This window comes from Saccostrea echinata, unplaced genomic scaffold, assembly GCF_033153115.1.
Source record: "Saccostrea echinata isolate AGI-Se365-2 ecotype Australia unplaced genomic scaffold, CSIRO_AGI_Sech_v1 ptg000002l, whole genome shotgun sequence".
Classification (NCBI taxonomy): domain Eukaryota; kingdom Metazoa; phylum Mollusca; class Bivalvia; order Ostreida; family Ostreidae; genus Saccostrea; species Saccostrea echinata.
Genome location: NW_026889751.1, coordinates 28,431,960 through 28,457,707, shown reverse-complemented (window position 1 = coordinate 28,457,707; position 25,748 = coordinate 28,431,960). Strand labels below are relative to the sequence as shown.

General features: G+C 31.2%; 1 protein-coding gene across 1 annotated transcript; it reads left to right on the top strand.

Annotated features, from left to right (window-relative positions):
• Nucleotides 1–25,503, top strand: LOC133178227 (neuronal acetylcholine receptor subunit beta-3-like). Its single transcript, XM_061312973.1, has 8 exons — nucleotides 1–70; nucleotides 1,314–1,326; nucleotides 3,209–3,330; nucleotides 22,331–22,512; nucleotides 22,639–22,683; nucleotides 22,768–22,880; nucleotides 23,959–24,494; nucleotides 24,651–25,503. The coding sequence occupies exons 1-8, from the start codon at nucleotides 1–3 to the stop codon at nucleotides 25,241–25,243; spliced, it is 1,674 nt and encodes a 557-aa protein (XP_061168957.1). The 3' UTR covers nucleotides 25,244–25,503.
• Nucleotides 25,504–25,748: the final 245 nt, after the last annotated feature.

Below are 25,748 nucleotides of genomic sequence, written 5' to 3'. Positions count from 1 at the left end.
ATGGCGAAGAAGCCAGGACTCGGAGATCAATATATTGGAGATCTGGATCTAACCATAAACCGGCATATATGTATGTCAGTAAGGATTATGGTGACTTTGATTCAAACATAAATTCAAGAAAATCAATATTAATTTCTCTAAAAATTAAAAAAAAAAACTCAATTTTTTTAAACATTTATTATACATGCATGTACTTCCGACGTGATTGATATTTAAACATCATGTTAACACACATGTTAAGAATGTCAGTTTATTTGAACAATCTCTCTCTCTCTCTCTCTCTCTCTCTCTCTCTCTCTCTCTCTGGTTTACTCTTTCTGTGCATTGAATCGCAAAAGTTGCTTTTAAATTATCTAGCTGTTCTAGCCATTGGTTTAATAGAAGGAATGCCACATCAAAATCTTATTTAATGGATCTCTAAGGAATTCCATTTGAAATACGAATTCCATTTGAAATTAAAATAATCAGCATGGAACGATTAATATTAGCTCTTCATTTTTTTATATGAATTTTTGGTTTGTTTTTTTTTTCATTTCTTTCACTTAGTGTTAAAATCTCTCAAGATCTAAAGCATTTTATTTATAAATAAAACAATTTTTACATTTTCTTTGAAAAAATACAATTCAAAATAATTAAGGGCTATTATCAATCTTTCCACGCAGAAACCATGTTTCGAAAGATATGTCTTAAACATCCATTAAATAAAATTTTCGTGTAACATTTCACCTTAATGGAAGAAGCAATATATGTTCCAAAACAATATTTGTTATTTTACAAGGAAATTGATTCATATATATTTGTACTTCTTCTGATTTTCATGGATATTTTCAATAAATTTGTAAATGACGTACTCCACATTGAATAAATAAAGCGGGATTGATTCATCATAATTAGTACACCTTTCCTTAATGTAAATATTTTTATTTGTACAAAAAATCATTAACGTGTTGATTAGAATGTGTGCAGACCATTTTCTTAATATGAGCTGTATTCGTTTTTTTATTCAAGAAGGTAAGAATTTTATCATTAACAGTTAAATTTGGTGTCATATTTTCTTGATGCAAGTTTAAAATGACTCTTAAACAGAACATTGAACCGATAGATTTAGAACACTTGTTGTCAGTGCAAGAATTTATCTATTTAAATTAGAAAAAAGTAAATAATGAAAAATTCAGTAATATTCTACTAGAGGACATTATGTTTTGAGAAGAATATATATTCACTTCACAGTGTATAGCAAATTGTTCTTTCTAGATATGATACTGGTTGAGTGTTAGTCACATTGTATAGCAAGTTGTTCTTTCTATTTACAGATATAAATACTGGGTGAGTGTTAGTCACGTGTTTAGGGTTGGGTTTAATGGGATACTTACCTATCACTGTGCGGTATTTATCAAATGATTAAAACGAGAAAAATACGAGTTTGACATGTATTGGTAAATAGAAGCATGTAGCATATTGTGAATTTTGATGTGCTTTATCAAAGAAAATAAACAGACTAATCGCAAGAAACCAGATTAAAGTCATCGATTTTTGTTTTCAATTTTGGCAAGAAAGAATGTACATGATTAGAGTAAAGATATGCATGAATTAAAATCTTAGAAAAAACATAAATTTCCTAGGAATAGGTCGAAAATATTCTTCATTATACTAACTGTGGGGTCAAAAAAAAACGGAGTTAATTGTTCTAAAAGTTTAAACTGAGTTCGTGAAAACAACAATATCAGACTTGTACTTTTCACTTGTAAAAATACCAAAGAACTAGTTTAAATAGATCAATTTTATTACCTTTAACTTTAAAAAATATTCTTTGCAAATTTAAAATTTGCGTTTTCAGGTAATGCTAAAATAAAATGACAGTCAACTACTGCTTAATATTGAGGGGAAATGGTCAATAGTTTGATATTTATTTAATATACCACTTAGTGAACCCATTTTGCATCTCTGTTTTCTTTTTTTTTTTAGGAATAGTTAGTTCTTGAAAAGAAAGGTGCCAGTAAATCATGGATAATACATAATATTTATGGGTCAGTGAAATTCTAAAACAATTTTTCATTTCCATATGCCTGTATTGAGTTTATATGAAAAAATTCTAATATAATTGAATTTCAATTATCATAAACAAAAATCATTTATAATACAAAGTGTTTCCTTAAACTTTTCTAAATAAGTTTACTGTAATTTAAATATATTTAGTTTAAATTAGAGGCTTAGATGCAAAATTAGAACAAACACCAAGGAGTTATGCCAGACCAGATCTCAAGAGTTTTAAATTATAAATGATATTGATAAACTCATTCCAAGCTACACCAAATCTATATTTGATTAAGAAAGTAGCTCAAATTAATCAAATTTAACTTCAAGATACATGATTTTTATCTCCAATAATTTGTTTCTCTATTTAGCTAAGTAGGTATAAGAAACTATTAAAGAACTATCAAAACTCTGTAAAGATCTTTAGATTAAAAGGTTTAATATTTACAATGTTCAATGTAATTGCGGAAGCAGTCTATGTAAACATATACGTACATGTACAGGAGTCTACAAAAACACGTAGACTATCATCAGAGAGAGGCTTAAAACTGCACTAAATATACATTGATAAACAAAGCCGACATATGACGTTACATATGATTCCTTTATGTACGAGATAGTTACCAACAACGCTTGAAATTCTCTTTGTTGAACAGAATATTAATATTTAACAGAGAATCATTTTTTTTATTTATAGCACAAAGAACAATCTGCATTGTAGCCGACATTCATAAAATCTCAATAGTTATTATTATTCATTTACAAACTACACTGAATCTGAAGGAAATGTTGAGCATACATGTATATTAAAGCAAAATATCAAAATTAACAAAAAATAAATAAAGGATTAGACAACATAGCTAACAAGAGATTAATGTGATCATTATATTTCATCATACTTTTAATACGTCAGCAATACTTTGTCAACCGTATTATAACATGCTAAAATTACGATCAGGTTTGGCTTCCGTTTTATATCGTTTTAAGACTTTCGAGGGAGATTACATGTAAGATTGTTAAAGCCTGCAATTTCCCGAGATTTTCTTTTACAGCCCAGCCACCAGGAATCGGTCTTTAAAGCAGCGAGTAATCATACCAGGGTCATTGATTGGTAACTCCAGAAGCGAGAGAGTCCTACCAGCTCTCTCTCTACTCATCATGGTACTTAAAATAGGGAACCATTGTCAGCCCAAAGCCCGCGAAAAAGTCACACCCTGACACCAGCCATTATGTTACCTTGGACCAACTTTATTGTGTTGTTTCAGTTATGGGAACTTTATATGTTCGTGGCTTCAGGTAAGATTCTGTAGAGATATCAGATGACATTAATACTAGCTTTCCAAAAAAAAAATTTTTTTTAGAAATTAAAGAATTATAAAATTATTACAATTTTGTTTAAGAAAAAATTTGTTTTTATTGGAAATATAATTTGATACTAGTAAATTTAGATATTAAAGTAGGCAATGTTTGTGCATTTAAGAGTAGAGCACTAAAACTGATAAAAAAGAAGGGAAAATGACAATTTATTGGGACTGATGCTGTGTAATATTCTTAATATACAGCTAATATTTGATGTATGAACAAGCACTGGAATACAGGACGACACTGAAAACAGCAGCAATTGTTTTTCTGTTAAAAAAATCATTAAAAATTAACCTATTTCATAATCTGCATTTTAAAGTTACGAATGTTGAGAATTCTTGTACTAACAAATTTTTATTTAGCATAAACCTCAGCTGAGTATATTTCGATAGAAAAAAACCATAGGATTTAAGTTTATTTATCTTTTCTGAGCCAAAGGAGATTTTTCAATTATAATTCCAAAAATTAAAACATCGAATTTCATAAATGAAAGGAAAATTTAAGCTCGTTAAAATGTAATTTTTTAAATCTTGACAATTTTAGAGCAATATTTGGAAGCAACTGTATGTGTGAGTACAAAAATAAGATAGTTTTCAGACAAACATTGAGATTCACAAGTAAAATTGCGACGTGTCTGACATATGATCAAAACATAATTTAAACCTGTTAACCATAAAAAACGAGCAACTTATATATAAATTTTTCAACCTATTTTTTAAACACGAGCAATATAAAAAAAATTCAACATATATGTTTACAATGGTATTCATAAAAGTTGTCTTGTATATGAATGTGTTCAGCATTTGTTGAACACATATTTTGACACATGCTCAATATATGATTGAAACGTATAGTAAGCATACTGCTGAAAATTCACATGATGCCAAATGTTGAACATACTTTAACATACAGTGGTTTTATATGTGAAAACATGTTGATAAAAACAATATCAGTGCATAACAAATTTTGAGGATTTTTTTAAAATTTCAAATATGATCTATATTTTTTACTAACAACATCAACAAAAATATCCAAAGTAACGGATCTTTCACTTGATGGAATACGTATTGTACTAATATTAAAATCTTTCACTTCTACAATATTTTTCTTGAAATGTGAATATAACGAACAGTGTTAGTGCTCAGAATTCCATTTACAGAGTCTAATTGTGAGCAGAGCCCACATAAACCTCTGAAAGCAGAGGTGGGATCAGGTGCCATGGAAAGTAAGCATTCCCTGTCAAACAGTCATACCCGCCGTGTGCCCCTTGTCATGATTTGGTGAACAGGAAAATCCTTAGACAATTTAGTGTGAAAATAATGGCCTTATAAGTTTAATGCAAATATCAGTCAACATATGCATTTGACTCATCGGCAGATTTTATTTGCATCGACCATAGAATTTAAACGAGACTGTTGATATCCTTGTATCATCAACTTATTTGTCAATAGCCTGCTTCGTTTTAGAAATTGTTCGTGCGTAGAACGTGCTTTTGCGTAACGAATCAACTGCGAGATGTAAACTCCATACGCAGGTGATAATGGTACATGTATATTGCTATATGAATAAGGGAAGTTGATGACATCAAAGTTGAAATCATCACATTCATCATTGAGTTTCGTTCTTAGTTTGCCATCAATGTCTTTTTCTAGTAAAATTTCTGAATATGAAACAGATGTATCATACTCTGTGTTGTCTTTATTTTGAGTTCAATTGGATATATCGAATAAACATAGGAATGAAAATGATATTATTAGTTGAAAAGTTGACAAATCGTCGTTGATATATCTAAATGTCGAATTGAAGGCCACAAAAAAGATTTCTTCTTTAAAGTAGAAGTTTTTGAATAAATTCCGTTTCATAAAAATACAAAAACAGGTCTGCTAATAACGGAGCACAATTATTACCTAGGAAGACCCGATCTCTTAAAACTACATAGATATTGTCATTGAGAATCTCAGGCATCTTTTTCATGTCAACATCAGAATACTTCTTTGTAGAATCAGAATGTTTTTAAAATAAGTTTGCAGATAACCAATGACAATGTATGCAAATTTACCAGTTTCATTTTTTTATTGAAGAGGCATTGTCTATGATGTAAAAATAAAAGCCTGTAGCCCTTTTCACAAAAACTTTTACGACTAAGATTAAAATTTGACAACGCTGTTAATTTCTTAGATTAATAAAGGTAATATATTTTTTTTTCTGAACGTTTTTTCACACTATAATGCCATGAAACAAATATAAGATTTTTTTTAATCTAATACGAATAATGAAGATAGGTTTTGAAGAATTGAAAATTTTTGTCTTAGTCGTAAGATTTTTTTTTGGGGGGGGGGTGGTTGAAAAGGTCCCCTCGTCTTTAACTCATCGTGGGGAATGGTTGTATAAAGTGTTAAAATGTCGTACGTTTTTATCTATTTATTGGCTATTGGTAAAAAGTTGTGATTTCAAATTTTCTAAAAGTCCTTGGAGTTTTTAAGTATCCACGTTTGATTAACACCACTTCTCGAATACTAGTATGTTGTACTCTTGAAGTTTTTCCTTCATTGCTGTTAATGTTCGTGAAGAGTAAAGGAAGGGGCTTAATAGCACATTTAATAAAACTCACTACGTATATGTGTTTGTAAGAATTAAGGAATCCTGCAGTATATTTATGGTAATTCAAATTCAATTCGATTGTTGGGAATATTAAAAATAAGTATAAACTCTCATCATTTTAAAGAATTCCTTCCTGAAAAAGGGAATTAAGTTTCTCTAAAATTTAATTGAAATAATTAGTCTTACAAACAAAGACTATGTTAATTGTAACCTGCTTTGTCAGCTTGGTCCAGTACATATAGATCGTGTAATCAATCTAATGGATTTTTTTTAATTCCTGAATTACTGAACTCATCAGGATAGATGGTTCTCATATTGCCCCACAACCGTTTAAAATGAAATTTCAGCATCCACCTCATACGTTTACTCCTTTCTGACAAAGTGTCAAGGTCTTCAGGATAATTTTGATGATCCGTAACATCTTTTTCACTAGACTTGTAGAATTCATCTACTCATTTTTCTAAAAATATTTTAATAGAATTGTACAATCCATTCTGACAAAGTGTCGAGGTCTTCTACTTCATATTTGACCTCCGTCTGGAATAACTTTCGATATACTTCATTATGATTTATGAAATTTTGTCACCAGATGAAAGATGGGGCTCCCAACATTTTTGCTCTTTAAATTTTTTTTTTTAGATATTATAAATATGATTTTTCTTATCAAGATAATTTTATTGAACTGTAACATTTTTCCACTAGACTTGTAGAATTTATCTACTTATTTCCCATTTAAACTTAATTCATTTAAAAGATATCGTATTAAAATATATACCTGTACAAGAATGCATATAATGTTTGCTAACATGCACCATGCTTAGTTTTCATTTAAATATTTTATCAAATTTAGAAACTTGTGATTTTACCTCTTAATTTGCATGAAGATCTTTTTGAAAATGTTAATAAATAAAATAGCTATTTTAACATTTCCAAAGCAAGACTGATGTGTTCATAATTTAATTGTTTCCAATCTTCTTAAAATATGGAACACTGTATGATCCATCAGAGAGAATGTGACAATTTAAGCATATAAATTCTGTTAGTTAATGTTAAGTGTTTGCTGTGTTTATATGGTTATTTCGTTGATTTTGTGATGTTTCGCTCTATTTTGGCAGTTTAAGTGAAAAAGAGCAATTTGCTGAAAATAATCAGTGGAAAGCTTTGTCATTAAGTAGACTAGAATTACGTCCTCATTACGTCATATGAGTGTAATAAAGACGTTTTGATTACCACAACCTACAAGCAGTTTGCGTGCATTATTTTCGATTTAGCACTCTTTTGTAATGGAGATTTATTAGAACATTCTCTCTAAGAAGGGACTTTAATAGAAAAGATGGTCGGCAGTTTGCATGTGAAGCCTTACTATTTTCAGCTCATTTGTCGATTCCATTCTTAAATTACATAAAATATTCATGATGCATTACTGTATGCTTCATTTCACAGTTACTGTAGAGTCTCTCCTTCTTCTCTCCTGAAGAAATACAATATAGTTTTCTTTGAAGTCCCTGGTCATTTTGGCATATAAATGTTTTGGGAAAAAATTTAGTCTTTTCCGTAAAATTTCATGTTGTCGTCAATGATCATTGAAGACAGTGGCTAGTCTAATTGTGTTTTGTTTTGTATTTGTTGTTTTAAAATTAATTTCTTTTTTTAAAAAAATGGCAGCGGATAACTCTTTTCGCGTTTGTATTCAAATAATATAACCAGGTCTTTTTTTCGTAAAGAAATTTTTTGTTTCTAGTATTTCAGTATATTCAGATGTTGTAGGATTTCTGAAAATCGTTTTGTTATCTTTTGTCAAACTCTTGTTATTTTGTCGGGGATGTGGTGTTAATTTATTTATAAAAACCTAAATAGTTCAAATAAAGTAAAGCTATAGAAGATAAATTGCTTCTTATTACGAATTCCGATACAATGGCTCATTAGGATATAATGATGTAATATGAGATTCAATCTAGTTATTAAGCTTTTAAAAAAAAAAACATATTAGAAGTGCAGCATTTGAATTGTTATTTTAAAGACAAATAGAAAGCTCACAAATAAAAAATGACCAAATAATACTAAAACTAGGTCATCTGAGGGACACAGTGGGACGAAATGTAACGTTTATTAAACATAGCAAACCATGTTATCTGATTCAGTACTACTTAGCTTACTAATGCCCCTTATAACCCAACCATGTTCTTAGAACAAATATTATAACACGTCTTTTGCATGACAAGTTCCTGAATATTATCTAAATTTATCGTAGTGTGTAAATACTCAAAACAATATGATACTTCAAATGTTTTTAACTTTGCAAAGATTGTTACCTTTGCAAACCAACAGAGCCTGCCTCTTCTATGAATTACAGTATTTCTAAACTACATTTCCCTATCCACAGATTCCACCACTTGTAAACTCACCATTAGCCTGTCTCTTCTACGAATCAAAGTACTTCTAAACTAACTAGTCCCTAATCTCTTGTTAATTTAACATAGTAAGACATTTTAATAAATCTCACTACTGTTATAACTTTAAGGTTTCAGTATTTGAAGAACTACAAAATATTATTTATTTCACCACTTTTGCCTCTCAAAATAGAAATATATTTCATTATTTTTGGAGTGACCTAAGATGGCTCTGATGAAGTTGAATTTTGAATATTTTTGCTATTTGTTGATTTTTGTTGTTTTAGTACTTCCAAACTCCCTTTTCTAAGGAGTAATAGAACTGGTGTAACTCAGTCTTTATAATTATCAAGCCACATGTTTTTGGTTTCCCTGTTTAATTATGTATTTTAATTCAAGAAAGAAAATAACGATGAGTACAGTCATGTATATGCAATTTATTTTATATACTATAAATGCTAATTCTGTTATATTGTGAAGTTACGGTTTCTTGTTAGAGTTTGATTAACAATGTGAAATATTTTCTTCTACCCATGATATTCCAAATGAATAAGAAAAAAAAGACAGAACTATTAACTAACTAGAGCTTAACAATTACATTATAACATACATTCCCAATTTTTTACTAACTATTTTCTGTCTTTTGCTGCAATAAGAATAAAATAGGGAAAATAACGTTCAGTTACTTCTTTTTTTCCTTCAATATCACTCTCTTAGGAAACAGTTTTATTTCTGAACGGAATCTGGGGATATCCTTATAATTGGACAATCTGTTCTATTGGGTTTTTTTGAGTAGTAAAGAAGCTTAAGGGAAAATTGTATTGATCACCGAAAGATTCATCATTCATACGATGCCATGAATTTTATCAAGTGTGATTCAAGATAGATTACATAATACGTTAAAAAAAGATTGTGGTTTAACGTTAACTTCTATTCCAGTTATCGAAGATGTTGGTTAGAAGAAACCAGATCTAGCTGTTAATTCTTTTGAATTTTTTTAATCAGAGGAATGAAACTCTTAGTTCATTAATATGGATATATTCCATACATGATCTTGAAAACGACGTTCGTGGTAGGATTGGCTATTTTTCATAACAAAACCATATTGAAATGTCTTATCTTTTTAATTAACTCTCCAACTGAAGAAGACGGGTTTTTTTCCATGAAGTAGATAAATCGGAGTGGTGACGAGCTAGTTCCCTTTCATAAAAAGCATTGATTTTGCTTAAATTGACGCTAGTTAGGATGGAAAATTGAGTCTGTCATTACTGGAACTTATTTCTCATAGGTCTTTAAGGTTGTTAGTGATGCCGTCAGTCTTGTGAATGTCAGTTATAACTAGACCTATAACCAGTGATTACACTTCAAAACTTCTAAAGCGACTCTTTGTTACTTAGAGCGTGTTTGTATCAAGCACTAAACGGAAAAGTTGACATTCCTTTTTCATTTAATTCAATTTAGGTTTCATGCTGGCAGATAATTTATCTGGATAATCTACTGTGGTTGTCAATTTTGTCATGTTTTAACAGGATTAAAAAAAATTCAAAAGAAAGCAGGAAATGTTTTCAGCAGAGAAGGTATCGATTTCTCAATTCCATTGTTGAAAGAGTCTATTACATTGTTCTATAATGAAAGAAGAAACCCTACCTACGAAGTGAATTCATAATAAAATACATTCAGATCAGTGGCGAAAGGATAATCTAGCATATAAATTAAACGTCTTGCTGTAAAAGATTTTATTCACAATAAAAGAATCAGCATTTGGCCTTCAACCGTTTATTGTTTAAAATCAAAATAATTCTTCGATCCCAGTAGATACATTGTTTTTAAGTAAAAGCTGCATACTTATGGCCACTTCAAAGTTTTGCGATGAAAAAATCCTATGAGTTGGCTCTTTGAAGATAAAGGACAGGATAAAAAAAAACATATATTCAACATATAGAAATATTATATACAATTTTAATACACAAGATTTATAATGTAGGTACGATAGGACAAATTTGTCTAGTGATTGACCATTTTTGGGTTTGTATATATAGTTTGTAAAACGCTTCTCTTTCTTTACTGCAATATTTAGATTATTTAGATTTTAATGATTTTTTCCCCTTAATGTCATTTTAAACAATAAATTTTAAGTTACATGAAGACTGATCCGAATATCATGAGAGGCGAGCGGATAAATTAATTGGCCCATGGCCACTTTTGCATAGAAATCAAATAGAATTTTTAAACAATGTCTTTGGGTTTTTTTTATTCTAACATCAATCCAAACAAATCCCCGCCAACAGTAATTATTGTATGATAGATAGAAATGGAATTATAGGGAAGCGTATTCAGAGACATTAATTTATTTTGATCGTTTGTGTAACACTCAGTTGTGTACACTACTTCCCCAAAAATGGTATGGAATGTACAGAACTATCACTAATCTCGTAAGTAACCTTTCTCAGAAAGGGATTGATTTATTGATTGATTGAATGTTGTTTTACGTCCCATTCGAGTATTTTTCACTCATATAGTTTTCGTGCCAACGCCTGCCGTGACACGGGGCCTCGGTTTTTAAGGTCTCATCCGAAGGACTTTCACTTCAAAGTACCGAGCGCTTGGCGAAGAAACAGTTGCAACCTATTTTTTTTTTTTTTTTTTTTTTTTTTTTTTTTTTTTTTGTTGACTTAGGTCAGTCGCGGCCGGGGATCGAACCGGCAACTTTCCGATCACGGAGGTCTCAGAAAGGGAAAAAATATTTGAATAAGTTTTCTCAGAGAGGGAACGAATAGTGTTTATCTGATTTGGAGTGAACAAAGTTCTTCCTTACGTTTATACACAAGGTAACTATATAACAAAGTTCTTCCTTACGTTTATACACAAGGTAACTATATAACAAAGTTCTTCCTTACGTTTATACACAAGGTAACTATATAACAAAGTTCTTCCGTACGTTTATACACGAGGTAACTATATAACAAAGTTCTTCCGTACGTTTATACACAAGGTAACTATATAACAAAGTTCTTCCTTACGTTTATACACAAGGTAACTGTATAACTGTATTTTCAAAGTTAATGCAATGAGAAAAGGTTCTTAAGTACATAACATGTCACGGAAAATTGCAAAAAATTGCCGTTCGACATCGAAGAAAGTAGTCCATCGTGTAATGCGCGCAAATGATGTCTAAGGTGAATCAGCTGTGATCTGCCGCATCCCGTAACAAAAAGAACAGAAAATGAGAACTATTGATATAGTTATGGGTCAGTATACCAGAAATGTCAGTAAACATCAATCACAGTACTTTATTTACAATAATACATGTATATAAAAGTCGAAAAGTTCAAACTAACAGCAAGAATCCAAGCATACATACAATAGAGTGTTCGTTATTGTACATACAATGTCCCTGTGAGAGTATCCAACACCTATCTTATCCCAGTCTCTTTGTACTAAAGTCTCTTTTATGTGTACAATCGACAGTGTATTTATAAACTAATTAACAGAAATCTAGGACATTCTAGAAATTGTAAACACAAGATGTAACTGGAGCATCCTGGACATACAAGAAATTCAAGATTCAAGAATGTTCTAGAAAAAATGACCATACATGTTGACCACTCCAGAATGTTCCAGAAGTTTTTTTTTATGTTACTCAATATATATATATATATATATATATATATATATATATATATATATATATATATATATATATATATATATATATATATATATATATATTAGGGATGTCAAATCGGTCAATTTTTGATAATCGGTTACTCGGATGTTTTTCCGATCGAGTACCCGGGTACTCGGTAAAAATGAAAATACAACTGTGTTAATTTTCTTGAGCCCCGTTAAGCTCTTTTAAACCCCAACGCTGTTTTTATCACGTTTATAAGTGTATATAAACAATGGAGTGCAAGGGAAATAATTTTGGTACTGAAATTATTTATAAAATAAACACAAAAGACACAATTAATACATCAAAAATTTACAAATGGTTTACATTTCTTGTTTAGATCTATTTCATCAACGCAAAAAGAAGGACAATCTGTTGCGCAGGTTTGTGGTGATTAACTAGCGAAAGGGAAGGAACGGACGTTGTTTTGATCGCTAGTCTAATACATGTATTATTCCATGTGTTGGTTGTCCCCCCCCCCCCACCCCACCCCATATACACTAAACTTACTACGGCAACTGACTTTCAACATTTTTTTAATCTTAAGTTATTTCTAAATATTTCTTCACTTTTGAAGTGGGTAGCTTCATTTTTATGCATTTCCAACCCTGCTGTATATTAATTAAATAATTTAAAAATGATTTGGAAATAATAGACCATACGTAAACGATGTTCACTGAAAACAATCATTAAAGCCATCCAAAAATTAAGGACCACAATAGGTGGGAAGAGCTGTGTAACAGGTGATTGGTCACTAATTACTGTATATACACAGCCACAGGCGATAACGGGTGTTTCACAGGTGTAGACAACGACACGCTAATTACCGTATGCATATTTAAGTTATTTTTTGATAAGTTTCTGATAAAAATATGTATTTTGAAATAAGAAAAAATAAACATCCGAGTAACCGAGTACCATTTTTAGTATTCGATACTCGGACGTTCGATCGAGTACCCGGTTAACCGGGTACTCGTTGACATCCCTAATATATATATATATATATATATATATATATATATATATATATATATATATATATATATATATATATATATATATATATATATATATGATGAAACAATACAAACACATTTTAACTACACCTCACAACTATTTGAGGAATGAATACATTAAAATTTCTTACTGAACAAACATATAATTATCAATAAAGACCTACTGCATGGAACAACTCACTCATGCATGTTTCTCTCAATGACTTCTGATATACAATTTTGTAATTGCCTCAGCTTTCTGAGCTTAAATACTTTTAAGAAAGATATGTTTTTGCATTAGACTTAATTTTTTTATACGGTGGATCTTTCCTGTATGTACTAGTTTTAACAAAAAAAACTATAATTTGATTTGTTGTTGGGAAGAATGTACTCTCAATATATAGGTGCTATGGTATATTTAAGGTACTCCGATCCTCAGGTTCTGAAAATCAGTTTTTAAGTAATTGAAAATGCTTACAAAAATGTCTCTGATTTCACATAGTAACGTGAATTTACCCATGGAATTTCTTCAAAGTTCATCATTATAGTTAATCATATTATATAGGGAAAGTTATCAGATCTCAAATATATTTTCAGGAAATGCGAATAAAAACACCAGCTATGCATTTCTAATTGAAAATAGATCAACAAATATAATTTAGGTTAGAAAGATATAGGTATCCAGGCATTTGGAGAAAATTGCATCTTTTTTATGCTTATACAGATTTAGTTCTTTTTACTTCAATTGTCATATAATACATGGTGTAAAAAGCTTGTGCTATCATTGCTAGACATCACATTTCACATCTTATTTCATTTCATGCTAATAAGCTGTGGTATCTAATGCTAGACTACAGGAAATTCGATTTCTCTAGAAAGGAATTCATTTTTTTTTTTTTGGTTTTATGGGGTACAAATGTCAACATTTTACAAGACCGTTTCTAAGACTTCAAAGAACCTTGAATCATATTAAGATGCATAAAATGAAAATTGTTGCACGAAAAGATCTCAATTTCAAGCTTCATTTTGAGATTTTTTAAATAAAATAACAAATTTAAGATTATCCTTCCTGGCTGAGGATCAGATATCCTTAAATGTTTAATCTTACCGACCTATGCACATGCACCATAATACTACCTTATAGATAAATACTCAAGTACTTATAAGAATAAAGTTACTAGTTTTGTATCGATTTTACAGAAAGAATTGATAACTGGCATTTAAAGATTTTGAACATGATGCTGTATTTAAAATTCCTAATTTTCTCTCTTATTTTTCCTTTTTTTCAATCTTTACCTTCATAAATCTTTTTCGGAACTTTTGTTTGAAAACAACAAAAAGTCGCATCTTATATATTTATGGTATCACTGCATAAAAATAGAATATTTGAGATGGAAAGCTTGTAATTTGTGCGTTCGAAAAAAAATGTCTAGAGATGAGATTTGAAAAGTTCGGTGTAGCCATAGCAAATAACCCCTTTATTTGTGACTACTGTATGAGCATTCCACCTGAACTAAATTCTTCTTTTGAAATAATTGTTATCAAAGGAATATACCCTAATCAAGCAATGTATCATTGTTCAGAAAATAAAAAAAAGATCAAACGGACCTCTTGCTTTATCGTGTTTTGTTGGTTGTATTAGGAAGGTTGAGGTACTTCTAACCTCTACTCAAAGTATTTTTCTCTGCCGTTAACCAAAAACCGATTTCTTTTAATTAACTATATACTCATCTTGCTTCAATGGATTTTCCAGTCGACAGATCTTATTGTTTCTGAATTTCCAGAGACATGCACGATTCCTCTACAAATCTCTGTAGATATCGACCATACAGGAAATAAACAGAACGGACTTCTTGACACTTTACTGTTGATCATCCAGAAGCCGAAGGAAAGGCACTGTGAATAAGGATACCTGTCAGTCAACGTAATGCGACTTACACTAGCCAGTTCAAAAGCACATTAATTTCTTCCTTACAGGGGGTTTAAAAGTGTCTTCTTTTTTCCCTAAGCCCCCTCCAGTTTTTATTAAACATGATTGCCATTTTCTTTAGGTGTAATTTTAAAGTTTGTGTATATTTCAAAGGAAGAAGTTACTTGACAAATAAATTTATTTTCTTCATCACAGTTAAAAAAAATAATGATTCTTATTACTTGTATTACAAAATTTTTAAAAATCAGACCTTACAGAGAAAATGAAAATTAAATTAACTGCTGTTTGATTACATCTTTTAAAAATAGCTAAAACTAGGATTAAAACGATTTAAATGCTAAAGCTTGAGTTGAAAAGACACCGGAATTATTGAAAGTAATTCTGGTATCAATGAAATTTAAAACAGGTTTTAGTTTAAATATTCAGCTATCTACTCGTATAATGAGTGCTCCACAGGATCAATCGATGACATACAATTAATAAGATCAGGAGGTCTTTTTTCATATGCTAATATAACAGGCTAGTGTAATGCATAATATCTCGATGTACCTGTTTTTATATATGAGAATCCATGATAAAAAAAACTGATAATGCACCTGTGTATCATTTAATCAAATTATAATTGCATTCATATGCTAAATAAGCAAATCATTGTTGCATTTGTATATATCACGAAACAAATTGATACCACACCTGTATATCTGAAATCCTATATGGTTAAAAAAGATGCACAATGATTGGGGTTTTTTTCACTCACAATAAATTAAGGATGTTCGATTCTCAGCCTGGAAGGATAACTCTTTAATTTAGTATTCAATTCAAAAAGTCTCAAAATGAAGCTTATATATGAAATCTTTTCATGCAACAATTTTCATTTTATGCATCTTATTGTGATTCAAGGTTCTTTGAAGTTTTAGAAACAGTCTTTTAAAAGGTTGATATTTTTACCCTGTAAAATTAAGGTATGTTACAAATACAGATTTAAAGAAATCGACTTTTCCTTTAATTTAGCCTTAGATACCAATGCTAATTAGCATAATATGAAATTAGAAATGATTTATGGTGTTATGCAATGATAGGAAACACTTTATAAACTATGCATTATAAAATAATTGAAGTACACAGAAGAAACTTTAAAGTACTATATAAGTATAAAAATCATGCAATTTTCTTGAAATGCCTGGATACCTACAGTTTTTTTAATCCTAAAATGTTTTGTTGATCAATTTCCAATTAGAAAATGCATAGTAGGTGTCTTTATTCACATTTTCTGAAAATTTATTTGAGATTTACTAATTTTTCCTATATAATATGCTTAACTTTAATGAGGAGGTTTGAACAATTACCTTGGGTAAATTCAGATTACTTTGAGAATTCAGAGACATTTTTGTGAGCATTTTCAATTATTCAATGCCTGATTTTCAGAACCTGAGGATTGGACTACCTTAAAAAGTTTATATCATATAGATGACGTGGATCCTACAAAAACTCAAAAGAATTCTAAAAGATTTGAAATCACATATTTTCCCCAAAATCAGTAACATCAAAAAGTACGACTTTCAACACTCTTTATAACCATTCCTATATTATTACTATTATATACCGTTAATTAAAAGACCAGAAGCCCGTTTTACAACAGAACTCACGATTAAGACCAAAAACTTTAGTTGATTGTAAAATTTTGCAAAATTAAGGATTCTGTTTAAAATTGCTAGCGTAAAAATATCTTTCTACATTCCTTTTAAAAAGACATAAACCATTTTCAATTTATTTTAAATTAGAAAGTTATAAGCAGAATAAAAGTTTGGTCTTAGTCGTAAGTTCTTTGAAAAATGGGCCCCAGGGCTCGTTTTACAAAAGAATTTACGACTAAAAACTAAAGTTGATTGTAAAATTTTGCAGAATTGATGATTCGTTTTAAAATTGCTAGCATAAAAATATCTTGTTAAATTATTTTTAAAAGATTAAGACCATTTTCAAATCAATGTAAAATAGAAAATAATTAGCAGAATTAAAAATTTTGTATAACGGGTCTCAGGCTTTTTGGCATAACATTCAAATGCATCTTTTTTTAAAAAACGTTTGTGCGTTTGTGTTAAGTCATCTATAAAATCACTTTGTTAGAAATCATTATGATTCTACGCACAATTACTCTGAATTTGATTATAAAAAGATGCTGGAGTTCCTCATTGACAATATCAATGTAGTCTTTGTTGTCCAGGTCTTCCAACAGTATGTAGGACATCGTTGGGCACTAACTGTGCTCCTTTATTAAACGACCTGATTTTATGATATTATGAAGCAGAATTTATTCAGAAATTTCTATATGAGAAGAAGAAAACTCTTGCTATGGCTTTATATTCGACATTGAGATCCGTTTACAACGTTTAACAATTAACATAAGTTTCTCGACTCGATATTTCCCAGTGTACTTGAAATCAAAGACACCACAGAGTCCGCTACTTGTTTTTATATTTGGATGTTTTACGGACCATAGACGTTGATTGCAAACTATCAACTGAACGTTATTACAAACAGGATGACTTTAGTTTTTTTTCATCATCATCTTCCCCTATTGACGATTAATTTTCCACTACTCAACTCTATATGGTGTTTATGTCTCCCATCTTATTCGGTATGCAAAATAATGTTCTGAGTACGGTCAATTTATAAAGCGAGGCAGACTACTGATTAAATAAGATTATATTGCAGGGTTTTCTAAATTCCGTTTACGCAGTTTGAGCAAATACTCCGTTTATCTTAATACAGAGAGATGCGGGGGTTATGATCGGTCGACAGGAATACATACCCCTCCTAGACATTTGATCCCAAGTGATCCCAATTTTAATGTTTCCAGGGGGCTGTGTTTTTAACCTGTTCAAATTTCTGTTGTTTACAGGATTTACACCTTTTTTAATAACAACAAAACTGTTTTGGTCATTCTTTGTGTTCTCTGCTTATAGTGCTGTGTTGAATGCTTCCTCACGGCGAATCAATAAGAATTTAACAGCAACCCAAACAGCACTTTAGTAACAATTACTATCTTCTGTGAAGAATTTTATGAGAAGATTTTTCTCACCAGAAAGCAAGCAGGAGAAAGACAGCGAATTAGCAGGATGTCTAGTAAATCAGTATTGAAGTATCAAGTTTTCTTTGTTTTACATATAAACTTTCCAAATGTCCTCTGAATTTAACGCTAAAATTACCTACAACTTCTTAGTTTCGCAAAATCTTAAGTGGAATTAATATTGATTTACTCGTTTTCGCTATTAACATAACACGTATATTTCAATTACTGTCTTACAGAATAGAGGATAAAGATAATCACGTCATGTTTTCTCTTTGTTTTTGTGTCTAACCATTATTGTTTCTTTGGTTTGAACATATTTTTTTGTAATTTCTTATTACAAATTAAGGGATTGGGCACAAGTTCTGAAAACTTATTACCCCTCTAGCTCCATACATGCATATTACAAATTTATATATTTCAATAAACATGAAGTTTTAAAGTAAACAATATTTGCAAAATTTTACAAATCAATGCATTTTGTAGATACATTAGATACATGTAATTGTGTACATATATATACATATACTTGAATATTTATTAATATTAACAAGAAAATCAACCAGAATGTTTAATAAATGTTTGAACAAAAGAGAAAGACGTTCATTCTCTGCAGTATACTCAATGTTGGTTGGTTGTTTGTTGTTTGACGTCCCTCTCGAGAATTTTTCACTCATATGGAGACGCCTAGTACTCAATGAATCTATCCCCAAAATAAGATATGTGTATTTAAAATGTGGATCTTGTCAAATAGTAAAAATTTATCGAAAAATTCTTTTCTAGCTTTCACATACTTCGGACATATAAAAAAAAATATGTATCCTCTGCTTTACCACGCGAGCATAGAGGACTTGATATTCAATTGCATCTATAAAGGTCGTTATTCAATACACAATTATGCTGAAGGCTTGAAGAACATTAATTTTCTGTAACCGTATTCAAAGTATGATGGTGGAGCAGATTTTTATGCCCCCAGATGGAAAGATCCCGGGGGTATATTGTTTTTGTCCTGTTGTCTGTTTGTCTGTTTATCTGTTTGTCTGTTTGTCCGTTTGTCTGTTTGTCTGTTTGTCTGTCTGTCTGTTGTCAACTTTAATCTTGCCCATAACTTTTGATTGATTGGAGCTATGACTTTCATATTTCACATGCGTATTCCTTGTGACAAGACCTTTCTTTGGGTACCATCATATTTGACCTTTTGACCTTGACCTTGGAGTTTGACCCACTTTTGCAAAATTTTATGAGACTTTAACCTTGGCCATAACTTCTGAACAGTTGGTGCTTGGGATTTCAAACTTCACATGTGTATTCTTTGTGACAAGGCCTTCCTTTGGATACCAACCACTTTGACCTTTTGACCTTGACCTTGGAGTTTGACCTACTTTTGAAAAACTTTAACCTTGGCCATAACTTTTGAACATTTGGTGCTTAGGGTTTCAAACTTCACATGTGTATTCCTTGTGACAAGACCATCCTTTGAATTCCAACCACTTTGACCCTTTGACCTTGACCTAGGAGTTTGACCTACTTTTGAAAAACTTTAACCTTGGCCATAACTTTTGAATGGTTGGTGCTAGGGCTTTCGTACTTCACATATGTAATCCTTGTGACAAGATCTTCCTTTGGATACCAAACACTTTGACCTTGACCTTGACGTTTGACTTTTATTTAAAAAAACTTTAACCTTCGCCATAACTTTTGAACAGTTGGATCTAGGTCTTTCAAATTTCACAGGTGTATTCCTCGAGACAAGACCTTACTTTGGGTATCAACATTTTTTATCTTTTGGCCTGGATTTTGACTTGCATTTGAAGAAACTTTAACCTTCACCATAAGCTGCTATACGGGGGCATCAGTGTTTCACAAACACATCTTATTTAATACTAATTTTAGATTTGAAATTTGAAATTGACTGTAAATTTCTAATTTCAAGTGGAATTGTGTTCTATCCATTAAGTCAGTAGACATAAATATAGACATAAGTTTGTAATCGACATTTTGGATTATCATAATTTTGAGAATTTCTTGTAGAATAAATAGATGTATTACAGCGCATATCTGGAAGTATGTCCATTAAGTAATCAGGCACTAAATTATTATGCAGCTTGAACATTGTTTTTAATCTAGCTTCCTTTCTTCTACAACTAAGAGGTTCCCATCCCTTTTCAAAGTAGAGTGAATCTTTAGAAGCTATTAAAGTTAAACCTGTTACAATTCTTGCAGCATACATAAAGTTGCAGTTTTTTTTAACTTACTGTTATGGCTATTTTGACAGCATCCCCATACCACAGAAGCATATTCAAGTTGTTATCTTATGAATTACGTATACATGAGTGAGAGAGTTTTTGAATTCACTTTAGGTTTTAATTTTTTTCAAAAGAGGTAATATTTGTATGCATTGGACAGTAAATTTTCAATATACGCTGACCAACTAGCGTTATGTGAAAATACTACTCCAAGATGTTTGTGTTCAGAAATAAAGTCCAGTTGGCATTGTTGATAAAGAATCTTGGATATTCTATGCTTTTCTTCGTACTAAACATTATTGCTTTAGTTTTAGAGGGATTAAAATTTTAATAATCATTTATAGACCAAAGTGCATTTAAATCTTTGTTTAAGTCTCTTTCAATAATTTTCATATTATGAGATGAATGCTGCAAAGAATTATCTTCAGCAAATAGTCTACAAAAAGTAACCATATTATCAGCAACATCATTCACATAAATTAAAAACAATTGTGGTCCTAAAAATGAGCCCTGAGGAAAACCAGCATGTAAGGGTTTAGGTTTTGATAACAAGATAGGATACATCACTCTTTGATACCTACATTCAAGATAATTTTCTAGCCATTCATACAAATTTCCATTAATACCATACATGTATGTTTTAAGTTTCTTTAAAAAAGTTTCATTACAATTTCTATATACATGATTGTATTCAAAAAACCAAATGTATTCAATTGATGTGGTCGTAATATTATATATGCAAGGACATTAAGATAAATATAATTTAAATCATTTGGAAAAAAGTTTTCAAGGAAAGAAAAACACTATATGATTAACTAATTGTTTTACTATAAATTCGTTGTCTTCACCTTTTTTTCATTTACACTAACATGTCTTACTAGGCATCACTGATTTTATCTTGGCTTTAGCTTATATGTACATTGTAGATTAGTAATCCCAGTCTTCGTGTATATGATGAAAACGTCTGCTTACTCATTAACTTATGGATCAATGAATTCTTAATGGTCTGAATGGACCAAACAGCAAATATATAACCGTGTTATTTATTTTTATTTATTTCAGATATGTACTTTCTTTTGTAATTGATATCTTGTTTTAAAAGTAACCTCCCTTTATTTCATAAGCAGAGGCTACAAGGTTCCCTGTGTCAACACAATCTGAAATCTGAAGACATACTGTTCTGCCAACAATGTTTCCTTTCCTATAACAAACTGCAAACATTTGTATGCCTAAAATATTTACTTTATTTTATCTAAGTACGTCAGTGTTTTCAGCTTAAGTGTTGGTTTAAATCTGGATAAATCGATGACGAGGAATAAGATCAAATATCCTCAGTCGTAATTATGTCACCCTGAACGAAGTCGAGAGTACATTGTTCCAAATATTCCTTTGTCAGCAGGATTTTTCTCAGGTGTATTGAGTTATCATAGTAAAACTTCACAGTATTAATATTCACCAAATCTATTGGTGCTTACGACATATTTTTTTTTCAAAATGGCCGCGGTTGTAAAAGAAACAGAGGAAATAGGACTGATGTTTTTAAATCTCATTTTTTCTCAGGCATTGCCCATCTAAATCTTTTGAATTATATTGAAAGCTTATTTCTTGCATCAAGTAAAACTGATTTCTGCAAAAAGTTATAATTTGTAGGACGAACTTTTTCACTGTTGCCAACGAAATAAATAGGGTGAATTTTCTTTTAATCTGTTTTTTTCCCTCTATAGGTATGTCAAACTGAATCATATTGAGGTAAAAAATTAATATCTTCCCAAGATTTTGTGTTTATTATTTCAGTTTTTGAAAGCAGGCTTGGTCCTTGGAATAGAAAGCAAGAAATTTAAACTTTATCCGCAAATAAATCTGCAACTAAAATAATTGTCACTGTCAAAGATTTTCACTTCATTTTATTTTCCTTTTCTTAACATATATAAATATTGATAAACATTATACCATTCCATATGTTGCATTCATATAAGACGGTATTTTTATATATTTTGCCATAAAAATCACTTTTATATATCATTCTGCTTCATAGGTGATGATGGTCCGGCCTACTGGAATAAGTTTACTGACGTCTCGCGAGACGAGATGACAGAGGAGCAGCGCCTCCTATATCATTTATTGCGTACCTATGACAAATCGTCACGTCCGGTCTTCAAAGCTTCCACCCCCGTAGTAATTCGCCTTGGGATTACCCTCACTCAGATCCTTGATGTGGTAAAAATCCAATTTCAAAATTGATTTGTGATGATTGGGTTTGAATTATTTCCTTTTTCTTTGCAATAGAATTCAGTGTTAGAAGCATAATACACAATTTCTTTTTTTTTAATCTCTTGTTGATAGGATGAGAAAAATCAAATCCTTACTACAAACATCTGGCTTGATCAGGTAAGTAAACGCATCAATAAAATCTACTTTAAAATAATCAACTTCAAGTAATATTGCTTATGTGGTTTTCAAACTTATTTACAGGAGTGGATTGATGAGAAAATGGTGTGGAACAACATTACAGAGTTTGCTCACATCAAGAAACTGAGGATTCCGTGTGATCTTCTCTGGTTACCCGACATCGTCCTCTATAACAGGTATCACAAATGATATAACGTCCATTACAATAACCACCACGAAATGAACATAGTACTAGTATCCTCGTTTTCTGGTGATAATCAACATAACGTTCTGAATATGAACATTTTATTTATTTATTTATTTATCTTTAATGGAAGACGGAGATAACGAACAGTAATCAAGCTCAGAAGTCCATTGGAACAAAACAAATTGGGAGCAGAGAAAAAATACAGACCTCTAAAAACATCATAGGTGGGATCAGGTGCCATGGAGGAGTAAGCATCCTCTTCAACCGGACACACACGCATTGTGCTCCTTTTCATGATTGGGAAAACAGAAAAATCCGTAGTTAATTCAGTGTGAAAATAATGGCTTAACAATTTGTATGAAAAATATCAGTCAACATTCGACTGAAGGATAGATTATATTTGACAAAATTGACATATGTCAAAAAGCCTGATCTTTAAGTTATCCTGGGGAATGGAATGGTTAAATACGTTTTGATGCTAGTGATTTTGTAAAATTTTGTGGTTTCAAATTTTCTAAAAGTTCCTCGCAGTTTTTAAGTATCCACATCTGATTAACATCACTTCTCGATTATGTTGTTGTACAATACTCCTGAAGTTTCTCCTTCACTGTTGTTAATATTTTGATGAAGAGTAAAGAAAGAGGCTTGATAGAATATTTTCTAGAATCCGCTATGGATTCCCGAAAGGGAACAATGAGTATGAGTATGAACTATGAGTATAAGTTGGATTACCTCAGAAACTGGTGGAGTCTTATTTAAAAAACAATTGTTAATTTACGTTGTGTTGTTTTGATACCGTGTCGTCGATATCCGAGAATATCAGTGTTACCATATGTGTTCTCTATGGGACTGGCGTTTTTTTACATCATATATCCTGCTGAAATATCTGATTACCCGTTATTTGAAATGATTTAGTTATTTTTTAAAGTCAATGTTGTTTGGTTAGTCATCAAGTGATCTCACATTTCTGAATTTTACTACAGTAACAACAAACTATATTGAGAGATACACTTTATTCGCAAATAACAGTCTTTTTAGTACCTCAATTGCTTTTCTCTTTTTTTTAGCGTTGACAATCATAATAAAGGATATATGAAGAGTCTTGCGTTTGTTGACAGCGATGGAAACATATTCTGGCCACCCATTGTCAAATTCCGTAGCTCTTGCAAAATGGACATCACATATTTCCCTTTTGATGATCAAGTGTGCTCTTTAAAACTCGGTTCATGGGCCTATGATGGATATCAAGTTGATATAACAAACAGGAGTCTTGACATTGACATCACTAGATACGTAGACAATGGGGAATGGACGTTAATCGGTACTAAAGCTGTGCGCAGAGTAGTTCGGTATCCATGTTGTCCTGAGCCATTTCCGGATGTGACGTTTTACGTTCACATCAGACGTCGTGTACTTTATTATGCGTTTAACGTCATCATACCCTGTGCTCTATTGTCTACACTTACTTTGACTGGATTTATGTTGCCTCCAGATTCAGGAGAAAAAGTCACTCTTGGACTGACAGTTCTCTTGGCATTTTCTGTCTTTATGTTGCTGATAGCGGAAAATATGCCCGCCACTTCTGAGTACATTCCACTCATAGGTATAAAGTCAGTTAATATTTCAAGACGTTAAAGTTTCCAATCTTTCATAATATTTCACCAGACTTATTATGTTTGGTTACATATGTCATTCAAAAGAAAATTGAAAACAAAACAATGAATGTGTATGTTTTTGATAATTTCTCTTGACTTTTCAGGTATTTATTTGACAGTTATAATGGCTATGAGCGGGATGTCAGTCGTGTGTTCTGTTTTGGTGCTAAACATTCACCACCGGGGAGTTCTCTCTAGAAGTCCTCCAAGAGCATTAAAATGCTTGGCTCGAGCTTTTGCTCGGCTCTTTTGTATGAAAGTCCAGTTAGATGATACTACAAATGCATCTAATTATCGCACCACAGTGACGTATACACCAGCTAACTTCACGTGTAAATCTAACGACAACGAGAGTTTGTTGTACAACGATATCCAGGGACAAACGCCACTTCACATGGACATACAGGATACAGACACTCTTAATGACGTCATGAACCAAAACATGCCACAAACTGTCCCGGGGAAATCAAAATTTGACATAGAAATTCTGACTTATTTTAAACAGATGATGACCAATCATGAGCAATCCTTGTTAGAAAAACAGATCGTTCTCGAATGGCAGGAGATAGCGCGGGTGATGGACAAGGTTTTCTTCTGGTTGTTTCTGTTAATAACAGTGCTATCAACTATAATCATTTTGGTCATCAGTCCGATGACAAAAGAAATTAATCTAGAGGAGATTCATCATTCATATTAGTAGCATGGATCAATTTTAATCTTTATTTTCACTTCCGCTAAGGAGATAATACAGATACCGTATGCTTGTCTGTCTATTTGTCCGTTACAACAATACTATGACGTCATTCTTTTGTCTTCACTGCCAAAGAATTCACCTGCTGAAGTCCAGTAATAATACAGAACAGTGCAATAATATATTTATTTTATTAGATATTTTGATACATTTGTCAATTGTAGATTGTATAGAAAGAGAAAACTCGGGCTTTTATAGAGCCACATTTGTCCGCACTTTTAATTGCGTGGTAACTGAATTGTGGAGTCAAAAGTATATATAATCATCCCTAGTTTAGATAGTTACTTAAGCTGAAAGGATTACCGAGAATTGTGAAAGAAATGTGTGTTAAAAAGGTGTATGAGCTGTAAAACATGGAATTAAAATGTTATTCACTGAATATCCTGAAATATGCCTACACTCGGTCTTTACGAAGCTGCAGAGCTCGCACTACTTTTCCCCGCAAAGACCT

Bases quoted from the DNA above. Each gene is read 5' to 3' on its own strand.
- LOC133178227 (XM_061312973.1), top strand. From the start codon at position 1: ATGGCGAAGAAGCCAGGACTCGGAGATCAATATATTGGAGATCTGGAT. The intron at 3,331-22,330 runs GTAAGATTCTGT...TCTGCTTCATAG, and splicing joins TTATATGTTCGTGGCTTCAG to GTGATGATGGTCCGGCCTAC. The intron at 22,881-23,958 runs GTATCACAAATG...TCTTTTTTTTAG, and splicing joins GACATCGTCCTCTATAACAG to CGTTGACAATCATAATAAAG.